The 21,187-nt window shown below is 36.5% G+C and overlaps 1 protein-coding gene across 1 annotated transcript in view; it reads right to left on the minus strand.

Annotated features, from left to right (window-relative positions):
- lamb1a (laminin, beta 1a) overlaps positions 1-19,280 on the minus strand; it is a 43,798-nt gene extending 24,518 nt beyond the window's left edge. Inside the window, exons 1-11 of the mRNA XM_065292159.1 lie at positions 19,151-19,280; positions 18,449-18,621; positions 17,299-17,437; positions 10,020-10,093; positions 7,105-7,293; positions 6,931-6,994; positions 6,640-6,842; positions 4,062-4,182; positions 2,937-3,125; positions 2,234-2,410; positions 2,028-2,140 (exon numbers count right to left, since the gene is read on the minus strand). Of these exons, the coding sequence (XP_065148231.1) occupies positions 2,028-2,140; positions 2,234-2,410; positions 2,937-3,125; positions 4,062-4,182; positions 6,640-6,842; positions 6,931-6,994; positions 7,105-7,293; positions 10,020-10,093; positions 17,299-17,437; positions 18,449-18,621; positions 19,151-19,193 (1,485 nt within the window). The 5' untranslated portion in view covers positions 19,194-19,280. The remainder of the gene's footprint in view (positions 1-2,027; positions 2,141-2,233; positions 2,411-2,936; positions 3,126-4,061; positions 4,183-6,639; positions 6,843-6,930; positions 6,995-7,104; positions 7,294-10,019; positions 10,094-17,298; positions 17,438-18,448; positions 18,622-19,150) is intronic.
- Positions 19,281-21,187: the final 1,907 nt, after the last annotated feature.

The raw sequence follows: 21,187 nt of genomic DNA on the forward strand, positions 1-21,187 counted from the left end.
TTTGTTAGGATAGGACAATATTTGAAAATCTGGAATCTGAGAGGAAAATCAAAATATTGATTTAAAGGGATAGTTCGGCCAAAAATGATATTAAACCCATGATTTACTCACCCCCAAGCTGTCCGAGTTGCATATGTCCATCGTTTTTCAGACAAACACATTTTCGGATATTTTAGAAAATGTTTTAGATCTTTCAGTTGATTAAATGTAATGTTACGGGGTCCACGACCTTCAAGTCCAAAGAAAGTGCGTCCATCCTTCACAAAATAAATCCAAACGGCTCCAGGATGATAAAAAAGGTCTTCTAAGGGGAAATCTGCGCGGTGTTGTTGTAGAAATATCCATATTTAAAACTTTATTAACGAAAATAAATACCTTCCGGTAGCGTCGCCATCTTAGACTCCTCTGTATTCAGGAGAGAGTATTAGCGTAGTGTACGCACTTTTCTTAGTGACGTATGACAAATTCGGAGGGCGGGGGCACAGAGCAGCAGCAGAGTAACCTCCATAGGCTTAGTAAGCTCTCATCCTGAATGCGGACGCGAGTAAGATGGCGGCGCTACGGGAAGGTAGTTATTTACGTTAAAAAAGTTTTAAATATGGATATTTCTACAACAACACCGCGCGGATTACCCTCAGAAGACCTTTCTTTATCATCATGGAGCCGTTTGGATTTATTTTGTGAAGGATGGACGCACTTTTTTTGGACTTGAAGGTCATGGACCCCGTAACATTACATTTAATCAACTGAAAGATCTAAAACATTTTCTAAAATATCCGAAAATGTGTTTGTCTGAAAAACGATGGACATATGCAACTCGGACAGCTTGGGGGTGAGTAAATCATGGGTTTAATATCATTTTTGGCCGAACTATCCCTTTAAAGTTGTCCAAATAAAGTCCTTATCAACACATATTACTAATGATAAATACATTTTTGATATATTTACGGTAGGACATATACAAAGTATATTCATTGAACATGATCTTTACTTAATATCCCGATGATTTTTGGCATAAAAAATCGATCATTTTGACCCAGACAATGTATTTTTGTCTATTGCTACAAATATACCTATGCAACTTATGACTGTTTTTGTGGTCCAGGGTCACATTTAACAATTGAATAAAACATATTTTATAATTATTTAACATTTTATTATCATATAATATATCGTACTATAATTGTGAATGAAAAAGGGTAATTTTATGAATTTCTAGCAGTCTTTTGGGTAACACTTTACTTGAAGGGGTATTCATAAGACTGACATGACACCTTCATAACCATGACATGAGACGTGCCATGAACATGAAGGAGGAACTGTCATTAAGTGTCATTTGTTGAATTATGTCATTAATATTGCAAAGATGACATTGTTTAAAATTTGTTTGCATGGCTTAACCCATTGTTGTACTGTTTTCATTTAATTTTAGGTGATTTGGTCTTCAAATGCAACAAAATATAATTTCATCCATTTTGATTATTATTATTGATAATTTGTTAACACATGGAAGAAACTTAAAAAATAAAACATAAACTGAACAATATTTATGACGTTGTTATAAAACTATTTGACAGAGTATTAACACTTAATGACATTTTGGTGACAAATTATATTTGTACCACTGTAGTTGAGGTCAAGAAAAATATTTATAATGCTGTTATAAAACTATATGACAGAGTATTAACACTTAATGACATTTTAATGACAAATTCAATTTGTATCACTGGTAAAAAGCGGTCAGTTATGTTGTCTTGGTTATGTAAAGTTGTCATGACAAGTTATGATGTATTGGTTTATTTCAAGTTGTCATAACAAAGTCATTTCAAACAATGTCATCTTTGCATTAAAAATGACACAATTGAACAAATGACACTTAATGACAGTGTATAAAATCTCCTTCATGATCATGACACTTGTCATGTCATGATTATAAAGGTGTCATGTCAGTCTTATGAACACCCCTTCAAGTAAAGTGTTACCGTCTTTTGTAATGAAATATGAGTTAATTGAAGTTAATCACACACCAGGCACTGATCGCAATTCCGTCCGGTAACCAAACGTTTGCAGTAGCAGTTTCCTGATTCGGTATCGCATGGACTGCCGCCGGGTAACGTCCCCAAAGAGTTGCAAGTGCATGCTGGGAAAACAAGAATACAAATTTACTCAAACTATTTTACACTTAAAACTAATTTGATGTTCATTTTTGGTGCTTAAAACAATCTACGCTTACGCTGGCATCCCAAAGGATCTTCGCTGAGTCCGTAATGGCCCTGTTTGCACTGGTCACAGCGTTCTCCCTCCACATTGGGCTTACAGCGACACTGACCCGAGATCAGCCCGAGAGACACGTCTGTTAGCCCGTCGCAGATTCCTCCATTGAGAGAGCCAATGGGATCACAGTTACAGGCTTTAAAGACAAATACAAGCAGCGTGTTTAAAGACAATGAAAGAAAGTTAGGAATTCATAGGAATGAATGGGGCAGGGCTAAATGCTAACACATTAAGCGCTGTACAAAGATTAAAAGTGCACGCATTGAAAAATGATATGTATGTATTCATTCATCTAAGTTGAGGTAAGAACATAGTAAAATATTGAAAAACTGTGATGTTTCACAAACCGCATTTCTACTTTGCAGTCAAAGAGCTTAAGAGTCAAAAACCACAGCCACCACCACAAAAGGCGAGTGCGAAATCTTATACGCGTGTGCTTGCTGAAAGGGCGGAGCTTAGCCGTGTGGTAACAACCACTTCAAAGCCCAGGTGTTTTACCACCCACCCCCAACCACAAACACACACGAATCTCCACAGGATGAACAAAGAAACAGCTGTAGGAGCTTTGCATCACAAACTAGACCAGACAGGTAGAGGAGAAGCGGACGTCTAAAGGAATCCCAGAGGAAATGAAAGGCAGGAAAATGAGAGGGGACACGTACGCTCGCAGATGTTGGGATCGCGGATGCCCCTCTCCGGATGCTGGTAGAAAAAAGGCCTGCACTGCTCGCACTTGTTGCCCGTGGTGTTGTGCTGGCAGTCATCACACACACCGCCGCTAATGTTGCCCGATGCCTGATACGCGGCCATGTCGAAATGACAGGAGTCCGAGTGGAGATTACAGTTGCACCCTGTAAATGAAGGATTGAGAACAAAGCGATACATATTTGTGATAATTTTTACAAAAAACAATGCAGGAACAATTGTGTTATAATAACAATGAAAAATGGAGCAAAAAGTAACATTAAAAAATTTTCTTTATAGGCTACAGTCCTTCATGGAGAAGAATTAAAGTGTCATTTATTATTTAAAATTTTTTATTTATTTTTTACAAATTGTTGGTCTCTGCGGTACAACAATTATAATCAACATTGCTGAAAAACTAGGGTTTTGTGGTATATCGATAAACCAAAAATGGTAATTAATGTCAGATATTTAATCACTTTTTTCACATTGCATTTACATTTTCTGTACCTGACGATGTGTAACTAGCATATCTGGCAGCTAGCCTGCATTTTTGTCTATGTTTATAAATAGATGGAAATTTCCCCCTGACAACATGGTTTTACAAAGTTCAGTGGGATACTCAACTGTTTTTTTTCTATTTTCAAACCAGTGTCGCTTCGATTTAAGGTAAGATTTGGTGTTTGCGTTAGTATGTCACTTTAAGTATAGGTTTATACTATTTTTTCTGATTTATTCTTTTATATTTTCTAAACTTTAAACAATTATCGCCTGGCATTGGGGTTAGAATTGGGTTTGGGTAAGAATGTCATTTTATGTAAATCTAACCATAAACCAAAGCGACAATGGTAAGAAAATAGGACAAAACAGTTGAGTAACCAATCCGTGAGAATGCCTCGGAAATAAAGTCAGTGGTGGGGCCATGTAAAAATGTTGTCCTTGAACTAAAAAAAAAAAAATGGTCAGCAGAACTTAAAACTTTATGAAGCAAACAGGTTCCAGATTTAGTTTTGTATAAAAAGAAAAGGCTTTGAATATGATTCAAACTATACTGCAATAAAAATTTGTCAACAGATCATTCATAATGTCAGATATTTTCGTACTTTGACAGGCGTTGGTGTTGCGTCCCTCTGCTGGCCTCCAGGGCAGATCATGATAAAAGTCCTGACAGCGCTCACAGTTTAGACCCATTGTGTTATGATTACACATACAATGGCCATGGACCTACAGAAAGAGACATAACAATGATAATAACTAAGAGACGTTTCAAAAAATAATCAACCCATGTTTATTGTTCATGTGGGTCAGATGGTAAAGCGTGGCACTAGCAATACCAAGGTCGTGTGTTTGATTCCCAATGCGAAAAATAAAAATGAACCCAGCAAACACAGCCAAGGCGTCTAGGCTGAAACAAGGCAAAATTTGGTCTGTCTGAAAAGTTAATAGATATCTAACCATAGCCCAAAAATTAAGAAATAAATGAAACCAAACACCTTGGGGCCGCGAGATGATGCCAGGGGGGCCCCAGTTTTATGACATTTTAAGCCAACTATCCAACAGCTTTAATAGCTATAATTTATTATGTTTTGTTTAATTAAAACGTTACATTTTATAACTGTTTTGTCCTAAATTTTCTTTCAGGGGGCCGCGAAGGAATGCACCGTACACAAGGGGGCCCGCACGCAGAAAAAGTTTGAGAACCACTGGCTTACATGATGAAATATCATACATCTCTTAAGTTATTTTGGCAAAAACAACATGTAACCCATTTCAAGTTTATTTTGGCTAAAGGTGGGTTCCTCATAGCCGGACTATATTGGGTCTATAGTCAACCCAGACGGTGATATGATTCTGGGAAGTATTTGGAATAGGGTGTTTATACCAACACGTATAAACAGGAGATGCTTACGGTCATCAAAACTAAAAAAAAATAAACGAAAATTTGATTAATAGAACTGACCACGGGAAGATTTACGAAAAGTTGCCTTTTAGCCTCCTCACAACCATCGACCCATCCGGCCTCCAAACCAGATGGCAAGAGGAAGTGTTTATACTGTGAATGCATCTGGTCTACATTAAACAATCTCCAGTCTTTGTACACACACAGATGCTGGATAAGTTAGCACAAAACTCCACACTTCCTAAAGCTGATCTAGGATTGCCATCTAGATGTCTTGTGTAAAGACCCAGACACATCTCTTTCAGAGGAAGAACAGTCTAAACAGGAATCCCATTCCTTTGGTGTCCAGTTTTATGTTATAAAACGCACACTTTATTTACATAAAAAGCAAACGCATACCTGTTAAGAACAAAAAACCCAACAAAAGCATTTATGATAATGGTTATGCTTGAACGAAACACACAATAATCAAGTCTTTGTGTGCATTTCCTTTACCGCATGCAAATTTACACTGTAAACTATTCAAAAGGAAACCATGAAGTGGTCCACATTCTTTCATGCTAATGTGAAACAGATCCAGACTCAGTTAGCAGTACACTGTGATGCGACTTCAAACAATTTTTCAAGACAAATGTGTGTGAGATGTTTTCTTGCAATTGAGAGGGTCAAGAAGGCACAAAAAACTAAATAAAAAGGCATTTAACTGTGGCATATAACCTTATATAAATGAAAATAGCATAAAACTAAGTGTTTTGTTAATTTTAGAAACATGTTACACCAAAGGATATGCAAAATAAAATGTCAGACGTAACAGATTTTTCTTTTCCATGTTTTCAGCGGAATGTAAATAAGTCAGGGGGCCCACACCTTAGTTAACTTAAAACCTTTCAATGACTTTCCAGGTCCAATAACCTCAAATTCAAGGACTAAATGTGAGGACACATTTCGAGTGAGAGCAAAGTTACATTGTGTTACCTTTTAAGATACATTGTTACAGTTCCCTTTTGAGGGAACTCGTGCTGCGTCACTGTGGTGACACTTTGGGGACGCCTCCAGGGGTAAGTGCATCTGAATGTGTATAACAAATTCAACCAATGGTGAGGCTTAACGACAAAGACAGGGTGACGCGGGAGCCAGGAAGTATATCGGTATCTGAAATATTGCCAAAGACGGCATTACAGGGACGCAGGAAGTATGGCAAGGGAGACGCAGCGTCTCGTTCCCTTCTCAGGGAACAACAGTTACATTCGTAACCTGAGACGTTTTCATGTGTCAAACACAACTATGCAAAAAATAATTTTTGGTATGAATCAACATTCGCATACAGAAGATATAAGCATTTAAAGCGAACAGTTTAGCACGTGTGCTTAAAAGGCTAGGAATTTTATAATATTATCCTACACTATATGGATATAATATATGGATTTTTTTTCCAGATAACTTCTTGCATAAAATAGATTCAAGCACTTTCAATGAGCTGCATCTGTGTATGTATATTTTCAAAAACTTCCCAGGGCCTTGAATTATTTCTCCCAGATTCACAAACTTTCAAGGATCTGTGGGAACCCTGATAAGTGGGCGTGGCTAACTCAACACTCCTGCATATACATCTTAGATTGTACACATAATGATTGTACACAATTCTTTTTAGAACTTTAAGCAAGCTAAGACAAAACTTGTGTTTATATCAGTGACGCGTACACATCTGGAGCGAAGTAGTTAGTTACGCTATTTGCTTATAATACAAAATTTTTTATCAAAAAGACGAGAATGAGACTCACCATGCCTTCCACGATCTCTCCGGCTCCATCAACGGGGGCGCACTCAGACGCGTGACCGTAGCAAAAACAGTTTCCCCTCACCACCATGTCGTAAATTGCGTAGTAGTACTTCTCTTTGATCTCTATGCGCGAGTCCAGAAGGTTGTCGCCCAGTGTGTGCAGCCTGGTGAACTTCACTCTCAGATTGGTAATCTTTAACATGTCTATAATAGGGAAACATTAATTATGGAAATTGGATTATTAGGAAACCACTTAATATCATAATCAAGGACAAGTTTTCTTTATGCGTACTTTGGATTCTGGGGCTGTATGGATCATCAATCCTGAAAACTGGATCCAACACCCTGAAGATGACCTTTAAAACCAAAGGAACACTGGTCAATGGAAGTTCAAGTGGTTTAGAAATGTATCATACGGTACGTTATAAACTGAAAGATACACTTGGTAAATTTTTCTGGTGCTTACCTCGCCCTCAGTTGAAGGTTCAATGTCAGAGTAGCGCGTATCGCAAATAACGTCGTCCACTTTCTTCATGGGTCCTTGTGAGATGGAGGGGAAGCTGGACTCACAGTCATAGGCAAAGTAACGGTACACCTGCCACGTATTCCCAAAATCGGACGAACGCTCAATCACCATGGCAGCCGGCCGGAAAGTCTAGTGAATAAAAATTTATGTTAGCAACAAATTTATTTCAAAGCCTAAATGGCTTTTACCCTACCCATAACATTGGGTTAACATAATTTAACCCTATGTTTAGATCAAATTTAACCCAGTTGCAATCCATAGCTTTTGCCTCACCTTTTGCCAAAATTGAGGTTACTTTTGGCGCTTTTCCATTGCATAGTACCCCACGGTTTAGTTTAGTTTGGGTCGGGTCAGCTCACCTCACTTTGGCGTGGTTAGCTTTTCCATCAAGTTTAGTATCACTTCGGAGTGGGGGATTATAGGCGTGTCGTTATATTTACGCTGCCTACTGCTGTGACATCATACACGTGAGAGCGTTGTTGTACATTCCCATACATTTATTTATTTAGTCTGCCACAAAATTTAAATTGGCCACCACAAATAGATGTTTGCACAAGGCGTTTATAACTACCTCTGTCTTACATGACAGTTTCTGTTCAAACACCCGACCCGTGGCGTCAGTCGATGGCGCTCCGCTGAGCCTCATTCAAGTTGCATTTAAGCATAATAATGCGGACGTGCTCATCGCGAATGTGCCGCCACAAACTGCAAGTCTGGAAAAAACTGTTATGGTGTCCCGGATTCTCAACCTGCGGATGTTTTTCATCCCTAAAAGGATGATTGGAAACTTATAGCAGAACACAGATGAAAACATTTTTGCTTGAGACAGCGCAAGCTAGCAGTAGCTAAAGCTAATTTTTACATTATAGCGATGACGTGACGATTCTCTCAGACCAATCAGTGATCTGCAGTGTTTTCGCGTCACGTTTGGTATCAGCTCGGGTCGCTTGGAACCCCAACCGAGGTGGTACGAAAAAAGTATCGGGTACTACGTACTGCACCCAATGGAAAAGCTCCCAAAAGTAAGCTGACCCGACCCAAACTAAACTAAACCGTGGGGTACTATGCAATGGAAATGCGCCATTTACGTACTCATATTTCGTTTCTGCTAAATCGTACCTTACAACTCAAATTATAAATCATTACACTACAAAACAAAATGACTTTCTTACTTAGTCTTGTTTTCAGTAGAAATATCTTAAAAATTAAAATTCTTAAATCAAGATGTATTTTTTTAAAAAGCAAAATGACCTAAAAAAAATTATTCACGTTTTTAGACAAAAAATATACAATTTATGTGAATTTGTGCTTAAAACAAGCAAAAAAATCTGCCCATGGGGTGAGAACTTTTTGCTTGAATTAAGTGTTTAAGAAAAAAATTAATCTTATTTCAAGATATTTTGGCTTGTTTTAAGCACAAATTCACTTTTTTTGTCTAAAAACTAGACTTATTTTCTTATGTCATTTTGCTCATCAAGAAAATACATCTTGATTTAAGAAGTTTTAGATATTTCTACTGAAAACAAGACAAAAATACTAAGTTAGAAAGTTATTTTTTGCGGTGTATTACAAAGTACAAATTTCTAAAAATTCTTAGATTAAGAAGCTTTTTCTTGATGAGCAAAACGACACAAGAAAAAAAGTCTAGTTTTTAGACAAAATGTATTAAATTTAAGTGATTTTGTGCATAAAACAAGCAAAAAAATCTGGCAATGGGGTAAGCAAAAAATCTTGAAAATTTTTGTTTAAAATAATTACCCCATTGGCAGATTTTTTTGCTGGTTTTATGCACAGGTATCAATCACTTAAATTTGATATTTTTGGTCTAAAAACTAGACTTTTTTCTTGGGTCATTTTGCTCATCAAGAAAAAGCATCTTAATTTAAGATTTTTTGGATATTTTTTACTGATAACAAGACAAAAATACTAAGTTCTTGGAAATCATTTTATGCAGTGTATAAGCTTTTTTTGTGAATCACACTGCATAAAATTATTTTCAAGAAAAAAATGTCTTAGTATTTTGTCTTGTTTTCAGTAAAAATAAAAAAAAATCTTAATTTAAGATACTTTTTGTCTTTATGAGCTAAACTACCCAAGAAAATAAGTCTAGTTTTTAGACCAAAAATATCAAAAAAAAAATTTTCTTGAATCTAGTGTATAAAAAAAAGTTCAAGAATTTTTTGTTTCTTGAAAATAATTGTTTGCAGTGTGGTAAGATTAAAATACAACTTTAGTCCTGTTTTTTACGAGAGGGTCTGCATACATTCTCCTGTAAGCACATGCAGTATGCGCTTACTTTGGACACGTAGGTCACGCATGCGTGTACAGGAGAATGTATGCGTCAAACGTATGTGTACATGTGCGTTCGACTGTGCGCCAACCTACAAAAGACTTTACGGCTTAAGGAGACAGTTTTGAACACTAAAATTTTTGTTTATTTTAAACCATAAAATGTTACACATTGCAGCTTTAGGAAGAGCTTAAGTTATGAGAAACATAAAAAAGTTTGAAAAGTCTTGTTCTTGTACTACATTTAAACAAATGTTCAATTTCATCCATCTACTCACGCTGTGCATTCGTGCTTTCTGATTTATTGTACAGTAACTGTACTGCTGCAGTGAGTGAGATCTTGAAATTTAATCTTTATCCGCAGCATTCCGGGTGTTTCAGTCGACTGCACAGCTGGGTTTATCCCAGACCTCCCACACATTAAACAGCAATTCACCTCCCCACCCCCAGTAAATCCCCTCCCTGCACACATTCTCTCTTAACCACCTCAAATCTCACCTCAGGCCGAGGCGACACCTTCCCTATAACCACAACAGCACTTAGGACTGTGTCCCATCAACACTTACCTTAAAGGTCATGATGAGGTGAGTGAAGTGGAACTCGGCCTCAAGGTTCAACTGGATTGTGACGTTCTCCAAACCTGAGAGAGAGAGATTTGGTTTATTACATTGATTCCATTGAATGTAATGAATGCTTTCATTTTTCTTATCAGAACACCCAGAACTCTCCGTCAACACTAACTACCAAAATGTTCTTCTAGATATGCCTTTTGGCATCGACCTAGGGATGTTTTATTTTGCATGTGTTACATTTCTGAAGGACTATTTTGTGTTTATGTGTGTTAAATAACTATTCTGTCTTGAACCTGTATAAACCCAAATCTTATTGCTCAGAGGTTGTGCTATTCTTATCTTAGAATATCTGAATTCCCAGTTAGTTTAATTTAAAGAGATTGTTCACCCAAAACTGAAAATACTGTCCCTGAATGTTTATACGCTGTAGTTGATCCAAACCTGTATACATTTCTTTGTTCTGCTGAATACAAAGAAAGATATTTTGAAGAATGTTTGTAACCAAGCAGATCTAGGGCATCATTCTTTTTATAGAAAGAAAAAAATAATACTATGGAAGTCAATGGTGCCCCAGATCTGTATGGTTATTAAAATTACTTTCTTTGTTCTGATGAATACAAAGAAAGATATTTTATAGAGTGTTTGTAACCAAGCAATTTTAGGGCACCATTCTTTTTTATAGAAAGAAAAAAATAATACTATGGAAGTCAATGGTGCCCCAGATCTGTTTGGTATAAACATTAATTTCTTTGTTCTGCTGAATACAAAGAAAGATATTTTGAAGAATGTTTGTAACCAAGCAGATCTAGGGCATCATTCTATTTATAGAAAGAAAAAAAATAATACTATGGAAGTCAATGGTGCCCCAGATCTGTTTGGTTATTAACATTAATTTCTTTGTTCTGCTGAATACAAAGAAAGATATTTTATAGAGGGTTTGTAACCAAGCAATTTTAGGGCACCATTCTTTTTTTATAGAAAGAAAAAAATAATACTATGGAAGTCACCGGTGCCCCAGATCTGTTTGGTTATTAACATTAATTTTTTTTGTTCTGCTGAATACAAAGAAAGATATTTTGAAGAATGTTTGTAACCAAGCAGATCTAGGGTACCATTCTTTTATATAGAAAGAAAAAAATAATACTATTGAAGTCAATGGTGCCCCAGATTTGTTTGGTATTAACATTAATTTCTTTGTTCTGCTGAATACAAAGACAGATATTTTATAGAGTGTTTGTAACCAAGCAATTTTAGGGCACCATTCTTTTTTATAGAAAGAAAAACTAATACTATGGAAGTCAATGGTGCTCCAGATCTGTTATGTATTAACATTAATTTATTTGTTCTGCTGAATACAAAGAAAGATATTTTATAGAGTGTTTGTAACCAAGCAATTTTAGGGGCACCATTCTTTATATAGAAAGAAAAAAAATACTATGGAAGTCAATGGTGCCCCAGATCTGTTTAGTATTAAAATTAATTTCTTTGTTCTGCTGAATACAAAGAAAGATATTTTGAAGAATGTTTGTAACCAAGCAGATTTAGGGCACCATTCTATTTTATAGAAAAAAAATAATAATACTATGGAAGTCAATGGTGCCATAGATTTGTTTGGTTATAAACATTAATTTATTTGTTCAGCTGAATACAAAGAAAGATATTTTGAAGAATGTTTGTAACCAAGCAGATCTAGGGCATCATTCTTTTTTATAGAAAGAAAAAATAATACTATGGTTATAATATAATACTAAGTCAATGGGGCCCCAGATCTGTTTGGTTATAAACATTAATTTATTTCTTATGCTGAATACAAAAAAAGATATGAAGAGTTTCGTTGCAAAACGAGATAACTCCGTTTTCAACATTTTTGTCAAAACATGTTTATTTTTATGTTATTATGTTATTATTTTGTTTTATGGTGCTACTTAGCTGTATTTTTTTAAGTTATGGAGGTTTAAATCAAAACAAACCAACTTATCTCGTTTTGCAACGAAACTCTTCATATTTTGAAGAATGTTTGTAACCAAGCAGATCTAGGGCACCATTCACTTTCATAGAAGGAAAAAAGAATACTATGAAAGTCACAGATCTGTTTGGTTTTTAACATTTTTCAACATTCATCTTCATTCGTGTTCAGCAGAACAAAGAAATTTATACAGGTTTGGAACAACTTGAGGGTGAAAAAATTATGACAAAATGTTTAGTTTTCGGTGAACTATCCCTTTAAGCACCGATGCTGTCTAAGAAGTTTTTAACTTAAAACTCTATGGATATGAACAGACACAAATTAAGACAATTGTTTATGTATAGTAGGGCTGCATAATATATTGAAATTATTAAAATATCATAGGTGTGCAAATATGCATATAGTGCAATAGTTTGCAATAACAAAAAAAAATGTAATTCTTCAAAAGGTTTTATATAGTCACAATTTTAGCAAATTGACTGGCACGAGAATGTTCAAAGAAATTTTTTAATTGATTTTACAAACCTAAAGCATTATTGTATAGCATACCCTATATACGTTAACGCAAATCGCATTTGCTTCAATACCGATCAGCCATAATGTCCAGTAAGATACAAAATTTGCAGATAGCATAGCTCAGAAATTTCCGCCTGATTTATAAGTTTATAAGAAAAATTTTAACTTTTAATTGTAGACTTACTGACACTGAAGATCTCTTTTGAAACTAAAGCAAACATATGTGACTGAAAAGAAACATCTGAAAGTTGGGGACTTTGGCAAGAGTCAGCACTTAGTACCCATTAAATCAAATTGTCCAGGACAATAATTCAGATAAACATAATTTACAATTATTTGCAAATCTGTCCTATGAGAATTCTAGTATGTGAAAATCTACAGACTTTTGGCACAAACGAAACCATTTTCACAGGAACATCTGTAACTTGTACATTACACGCTATAGTTGTACTGCGGACTATATATGCTATACAGTTACACTGAACATCTGCTTTCAGGGTCCATATACAGTACTTCAAAAGTGAGAATAAACAGAGCATCTCTTTCATAGGGCCCTATAATTTCCGCGATCACGGAATCGCGGACGGAATCGCGGAATTGGCTAATTAACACGGAATCTAGTATTAACGCGGAATTTCGCGGAATTTTACATATTTTGAATAAAATTATGTTTTTGTGTGGGAGACGAACGTATGTCTGTGGGAAATGCAGACCAGGGGAAGTAAATCTGGGCGACACGCCCCCTCCCGTGTTTTCAGACCCCCTCCAAAACACTGAAACCATGGCGAAGCGGCTCTCCACGACTCTGCTTTCGTCAGCGAAAAAATAAAGAAATTCGACGCTAAGCACTTAGTTCCGAGCAGGTCTCACATGACTTTTATGTGACCGGAGAACTGTTATTTTGTAAGTTTTGTCAACACTCTGTTCACGGTGAGCACAAAGATACATGCATTCTCTCATCCACGTCTGTCTCACTGCACCTCGTGCACGCGCTCTCACATCTGTCCGAAGTGCGAACACAAATCCTCATGTATTTGTTCAGTTTTATGCATTTCAAGCGAGCTGAGGCAAACTAACTATCCCTCGCATTTAAAATTTAATCATCTGCATCATGGCGCCGCTCTCTGTCTCTCTTTCGCTCGCACGTGCAAAGAGCTGCGTGTTCATGCTGTCATAAGTCAGATCACTATCCTGTGTATCTTTGTAAAGTTATATGCATTTCAAGCGATTGTGTATAAAATATGGATCGCGTTCCACTGGATTGATGTATTTAAGGCACTTCTGAAGGCACCACTGCTTTGACACCTTGTTGTTGCAGACACTAAACAATGCATTGAATTGAGTTGTGTGTGTGCGCCCGCGCGTGTGTATGTGCGTGTCTAAATGCATCTTTTATAGTCATTAAGTAATCCTGTTATCCAGCTTTTCCCCCAAATCATTTACATTTTAATCATTAACATTAAAGGCACACTCTTTTTATGACTAAAATAACAGTAAAGGGTAAAAAAATATAATTGCCAAAAATTAAAACGGATAAAACGGAATATGCAAAAATTAAAACAGAGAAAACGGAATTTGGGAAAAAATAAAACGGAATTTGGGAAAAAATAAAACGGATTTTATAGGGCCCTACTTTCAGTTAGCAGACGTTCACCGTCACCCCCTGTATTCCCAGATTTGTTGGTCCAGTTGTCTGCTGTATTTCTGAGTAATTGCTTTTCTGCATCTCCCACACCACATATCTCTCTCTAAACTACAGATTCACAGGCTTCTCCGGTTGCGTTCATGGCCCTCGTTTCCTGTCTCTGTACATTCACGCTCCCCTGTTGCCATAATCAGTAAATCTTTGGATTTCCCCATTCCTCTGTTTTTTGAGGAACATATGTCATATACGATACAGTTTTTACATTCTTGAAGATTACTCACAGACAGATATACAGTATATTAGTAAACCAGCCATTTCAGCTTATAACCTCACATAATTGGCCAATTAATCGAAATGGCCTTGTCAATTAATATTAAACAGACTTTATTTTGTTCATTTGAGTAAACATGCAACACAACTTTTTGTACATGTATATGTTAGGGCTTTAGCAGATATTTCAGAGCAATTGATGAAATAAGCTCGTACAATTTTCACACGCTCGCAAAGTGAAACAAAAATTAATAATGCTGCCTTTTTAGGTTTATCAATGATAGCCTAAAGATCACGCCAAACACTGTGGGTTTGCGCTAGAAGTCAGGACCGATGTAAAAACATTGTGATCGGTACTAGCGTGTCTACACCACAAAAGCAATCCGGTCGAATACATTTTCGACTACCTCTGAATGTGGACGATTTCAAAATGTTTCACAACCCAATTACACCTTTATTTGGCGTCGCCCACTTGTGATTCGATCGACCAAACACATCTTAATACGAGGTGTGAACCGGGCCTTAAGGATGAACGTTGTATACTTTATTTTTTTACGTGTACGCAAGGGTCCGCTAACAGTGTGCGTGACGCAGTTTCATCATTAGAAGAGTGCGCGTGTACTGTGCACACACGGCCAGATTTTTTAAACCACACATACATTGTACATGTTGGTCGCGCATGTACCTACAGGAGATAGTAGTATGTAGTGCAGGAGATGCATTTTATTTTGTCAAATAAACTATACTTATAAATATACTTTAAACTATGCAAGGCTGTGCGTTCGACCGCGTGCGTACGTTCTGATATACTTAAAAACAGACTACTGTATTTTACGGACTATAAGTTGCACTTTTTTCATAGTTTGGCTGGTCCTGCAACTTCTAGGTGCAACTTATATGCCAAAATTAATTCATATGAACCAAGAGAAACCATTAGCGTCTACAGCCGCGAGAGTCCGCACTATGCTGCTCCTCTATTTATGTTATTCTATGGATTCAGTGTAATGCGGAATGACTTCGGGACCTTTTTGAACTTGATTTGGCTTGTTGTGTTAAAGGGATAGTTCGGCCAAAAATGATATTAACCCATGATTTACTCACCCCCAAGCTGTCCGAGTTGCATATGTCCATCGTTTTTCAGACAAACACATTTTCGGATATTTTATAAAATGTTTTAGATCTTTCAGTTGATTATATGTAATGTTACGGGGTCCACCCATAGTCCACGACCTTCAAGTCCAAAAAAAAGTGCGTCCATCCTTCACAAATTAAATCCAAATGGCTCCAGGATGATAAACAAAGGTCTTCTGAGGGTAATCCATGCGGTGTTGTTGTAGAAGTATCCATATTTAAAACTTTATTAACAAAAATAACTACCTTCCGGTAACGCCGCCATCTTAGTCGCGTCCGCATTAAGGATGAAAGCTTACGCAGCCTACGGAGGCTACTCTGCTGCTGCTCTGTGCCCCCGCCCTCCGAATTTGTCATACGTCACTAAGAAAAGTGCGTACACTACGCTAATACTCTCTCCTGAATGCGTACGCGACTAAGATGGCGGCGCTACCGGAAGGTATTTATTTTCGTTAATAAAGTTTTAAATATGGATATTTCTACAACAACACCACGCGGATTACCCTCAGAAGACCTTTGTTTATCATTCTGGAGCCGTTTGGATTTAATTTGTGAATGATGGACGCACTTTTTTTGGACTTGAAGGTCGTGGACTATAGGTGGACCCCGTAACATTACATTTAATCAACTGAAAGATCTAAAACATTTTCTAAAATATCCGAAAATGTGTTTGTCTGAAAAACGATGGACATATGCAACTCGGACAGCTTGGGGGTGAGTAAATCATGGGTTTAATATCATTTTTGGCCAAACTATCCCTTTAATTTAATTTTAGCCTCCCATGTATGTTCGATATGTTATTGTGTCCGGTGAATAAATGGTAATGTTACGTTAACATGTAGGAACACCTATTCAGCCTAGTGTTCTGTGTGCCATTGTACAGTTTAATAACTTGCCTTTCCAAATTAAATGTCTGTTCTTGGGCTTGGATTTTTTAAAATCATTTTCTAAATAAACACAACATATAGTCCAGTGCGACTTATATAAGTTTTTACTCTTCAAAATGCATTTTTGACTGATGCGACTTATACTCCGGAACGACTTATAGTCTGGAAAATACGGTATATGCCGGGCTTCAGACATGTCTTAGCCATAAAGGAAGGTAGAAAACCCTTTCCCAAGGGAAAAAGTTGTCATTCCACACTTAAAGACAGGCCATTATCTTAACTGGTTAGCAATTAGCCAACTGCTTTGACGATGTAAGACCAACCATTAGTGATTATAGAGAAACTACGGCGTGAGAGTCCCCTCTAATAAAACCTTGTTTTACAGCCTTACTATTTTCCCATGAACACTACAAAAGGTGGTTTTGGTTTTCTGCGTTTGTGACTGCACTAGGGGTTGACCGATATTGATTTTTCAGTGCCGATGCCGATACCGATTTTTTTGTTTCATCAGCCTTAGCCGATGACTGATACAGGCTGCCGATTTTCTTGAGCCGATATTTGAAGCCGATACTGCTTTTGCTCACTCAATTTACATCATAAAAATGACACAATGATTATGCCAAATGTTACAAGTCTCAATTTTAAAAAAGTAACATTTATTGAACTTAAAAACACTATATTTAACAAATAGTAAAAACAGGTGAGGGTGCTATGGAACCATCTTTCGATGTTGTCATGGAAAGGTTGGTTGTTTTTAGTCACATATCGGTCTATCACTAGACTGCACTATGGACAAACATTTACATTTGAGGAAGATGAGAAAAGCTTAATCTCGTTTAAAGCCAAAAATAAACTTACCATTTTCCGACTGCCACCAAGTCTTCAAGCGGTTCAGGGCAAACGTGGTCACAACATTTTCAATTCTGTGTCCGGTAAACAGATTTGTGCTCTCATCGTAGGAATCCCTGGAATCGCACACAAAGCACTTCTTCTGCTCCTGAGGTAGAGGAGGGTGGGAAAAGTCGAAAATGTCAACTGCATTCTTGCGATTACACATTTTGCTATATGAATGACACATGCTTATGCCATAAGATGCCGGTCTGATTAACATGAAGCAGCTGTTAGCAGATGTGTTGACCAGATGTACATTTTTGGCATTTTTCTGTAACATTTTTCTTTTAATCTAAAACCTAATATAACCTAGCAATTAGATATTAGCGATATAACGTGTGCAGCCCCATACATTAAAACAAACGTTTGACATAACAATTGCATTGACTGTATGCATATTGTAAGGTTTCTCAAACGTTTATCTTTGAAGTTTCAAATGATTATTTGTTGAAGTGATGAGGGCACACGGATAGTCTTGATCAAAGAAACTGATAAAAAAGATGTGATGTCTTTTGCCAGTCAATACTGTGAATCAGTTATCTCTCTGTTTTAATCTGGCATGAGTGATCACTTAGCCATAGCATCAATTTGCCCATACAAACATGCACGCCAATCTTTTAAAGATTCAAAGGGCCCTCATGGCATATTTCCAGCCATACTACATACAAGATTTAAGAGCGTTTTGTCTACAAGGATGTAGTCTAGACATCTAAAGGTCGCAGGGCCGGAACCAAATCTCTAAAGACAAGATGCCTAAAGGCAAACATAGTTTTCATGTTACAAAAACACCCACATGAAATAAAGTGGTTACATTAAAGCTCATTCCTAAGAAGTTCAAGATAAAAGCCCAGGAGAAATCCCACAAATGGGAAAAACGTTTTGAGATGTCATGTGCTATTATAATATTATTACTAGGTCAAATAAAATATTGTAGAAAACATCCATAAGCTATTACGGTTTATCTCTTTAACCTTTAAAAACCATCAGGTGGTCTAATTTCTTGCAAAATTCCCCCATTATTATCCAACCCCAAACTATTTAGTTCAAAAGTTAACTAACAAATCAATGTTTCGACCTTAATATCTACATGTATTTGACATTGAAGGCTGTAAAGTACCTGCAAATGACTGACAATACAGAACGGTTCAGGTTTCTGAATTCCACATGTTGAGGTTGCAGAAAGTTGGTGAGCTCTTCCGATGAGAAGATCTCCTGTTGCGGGATAACAGCTTCCCTCTGTACAAACATCTCCCAGCTCAGGTACATCTGCAAGAGCCCATGACCCTAAACCTTTGTGGAAGAAAAATATCCAAATTTATTTGTACTGATAAAATTATATTATTAAACATTTGTTTCTCTTTAAAGAAACATTGTATGACTTGACTTGGGTGGGTCACATGAACATTTAAATTAAATGCAACTGGCTGACGTTATGTGGGTTTGTGGGTGAACTGTAGAGGTTTTAACATTGTGACAAACACATTAAAATGTATCAGGAAAAGTAAATAACAACATAATTATTTCGCCAAAGAACACGAACAGATAAAATTCTATTAATTGTATGTAAAAAAAGTTAACAAACCAACTCCAAAGTAAATGATATATTAGATTATAGGGTTTAGCTCACAAAAAGTTAGCAAACTTGTACTCTACCGCAAACTGGATAGGATCAATTTCTCATTTAAATAAACTTTTTTAAGTAAAATTTTACATTGTAAAATGCGAATGCGCGTCGTTTAAAGAAGATGGTCATTCAAAATGAAAGAAACTGCTACATCTCAAGCAAACTGCCTTAACAAAACTTACATAAAAAACTTACATAAAAGGGATAGAAGATGTAAGAGCATGTTTTCCAGATCCATTGCAGGAATCCTGCAAACTGCAGCGCTGAATCTGTTCCCAACAGTCCCAATTTAATCCCAGTAGCGTGAATCCTCTTTACCAAGCACAATCTGCAGTAATGAATCTCTGCTGGAGCTGCGCAAAACTTTTCTCCTCAGCGGTTCACTCTGAGCGCATGCGCACAACGGCCCAGTTCCAATTTCATCAAGGTGCTTTCTTGAGGTAAGTTGTTCGCGACAAATAAAAATAATATACTGTAGGCTTACAACCTAAATAGACTCGGCTATTTTACACATGAAAAATAAACAGCAACTTAGAGCAATACAATTTTATTTAATTAATATTGAATAGAGAAAGATACTTTTGACCACCCCCTTCAAATGATGGCGTGGCGGGACTAAAACATAATTGTGACAAAACCTTCATTTTAAAATAACTGATTTTAATTAAGTAATGAATTAGTCTTTTTAGTTGTATGCTTTAGATAATACTACGATTTGCAGTGTTTGTCCACATAAAAATACTGTAGTATACTTTTAGGGGCGGTTTCCCAGACAGGGATAAGACTAGTCCTAGACTAAAATAAAAGCTGTCCAAATTGAAAACAACTTGCACTTGGACATTTCTTTAAATACCACTGCCCGTTTTGCCTCAAAATGCACAGAAGAAATGTTCTTATTAAGGCATGTTTGTTAAAACTAGTTATATTTCCTAATTAAAATAAAGTCTAGTCCTGGCTTAAACTAATCCCTGTCCGGGAAACCACCCTGTAGTATTTATTATATTAGGCTGTGGTAGCCCGACTACGAAAAAACCCCTTACTAAATACAAAAGTATACCACAGTATTTTATGTGAGTGAAACCAGTGTATGGAAGTGACATGTATAATATTGCAACATAAAAATGCAGAAGTTAAGATTTGCTCTTCTTTATACTAAACTGTTTATGTTAACAGTATTATATTACTGTTTATATTATATTATATTAAACTGTAGTTTCCCACGAAAAACAATTACAACACGCTAACAGCAGTTTTGTTAACCGTTAGTCTTACTTCTTATAATTAGAAGCTGGAGTGAACTGACCTGTGATCAGTTAAACAGCCTTAAATTACTGAGGAATTCCTCACTAATTAGACTGTTTGGCAGTGAGTCAAAGGCCATGAGGTTCATGTTGTGGTTGTTCTGGCTGAGTTAAATTACTGTAATCCAAATGGATGAGCATAGAAAACACAGCATCCTCTTAGTTTATACATAAGTATACGTGACTTACAGTAGGTTTGTGTATTCAGAATGAAAAAGTACAGCAAATATTTGAACAATAAGGGAGTAATGAGGATTTTCTATTAAATTTGATGTTAATCTGATAAAATGAATATGTTTTTTATTTTACATCTTAATTTTTAACGCACTCACATTCACTGATCTCCAGTTTTCTCAGAAAGAGACTGAAGTGACACATCCAATCTAAACTATTGGTCGCCCAGATACTTAAATTTAACCAGTTTGCTGAATATAAGACTGACTGGTCCAATAAATGATTTCCTCCAGAATGAACTATAAGATTTACAGTAGCTTTCAGTTTGGTTGTTGTAAAACATGTTATATAGTTTAATTTGCTTCATGACTTTTCCATTGTCTCTTTTTTGGCACATTTTTTTATCACCTCAGACGAAAAGCGTCTCAAATAGCAGTGGAAAGCAGCTGAATGGGGGTGGGAGATCCACTCAGACATCAATGAAATAACGATCAGCTTTGTAAAATACCTTTGGCTTTGCAAGTCAATAGTAAACGTAAAGGCTGTTAACACCACATCACAAAAGAGAGCCCATCCTGCGAGAGACAAACGGACACATTCCTAAAGCAGCAGGCATCCTATGTAAACTTGACCGTTTTATCTTATTGCAGCTGTAAAGAATGTGAACTGGAAAGAAAGGCTTTAAGTAAATACAGTTTTCCATTACGGATAAAAGTTTGAAAACGAGTGAAATGTTATTCTGGCTGGCATTTAATTG

The sequence above is a fragment of the Paramisgurnus dabryanus genome, chromosome 23 (assembly GCF_030506205.2).
Source record: "Paramisgurnus dabryanus chromosome 23, PD_genome_1.1, whole genome shotgun sequence".
NCBI classification, from domain to species: Eukaryota; Metazoa; Chordata; class Actinopteri; order Cypriniformes; family Cobitidae; genus Paramisgurnus; species Paramisgurnus dabryanus.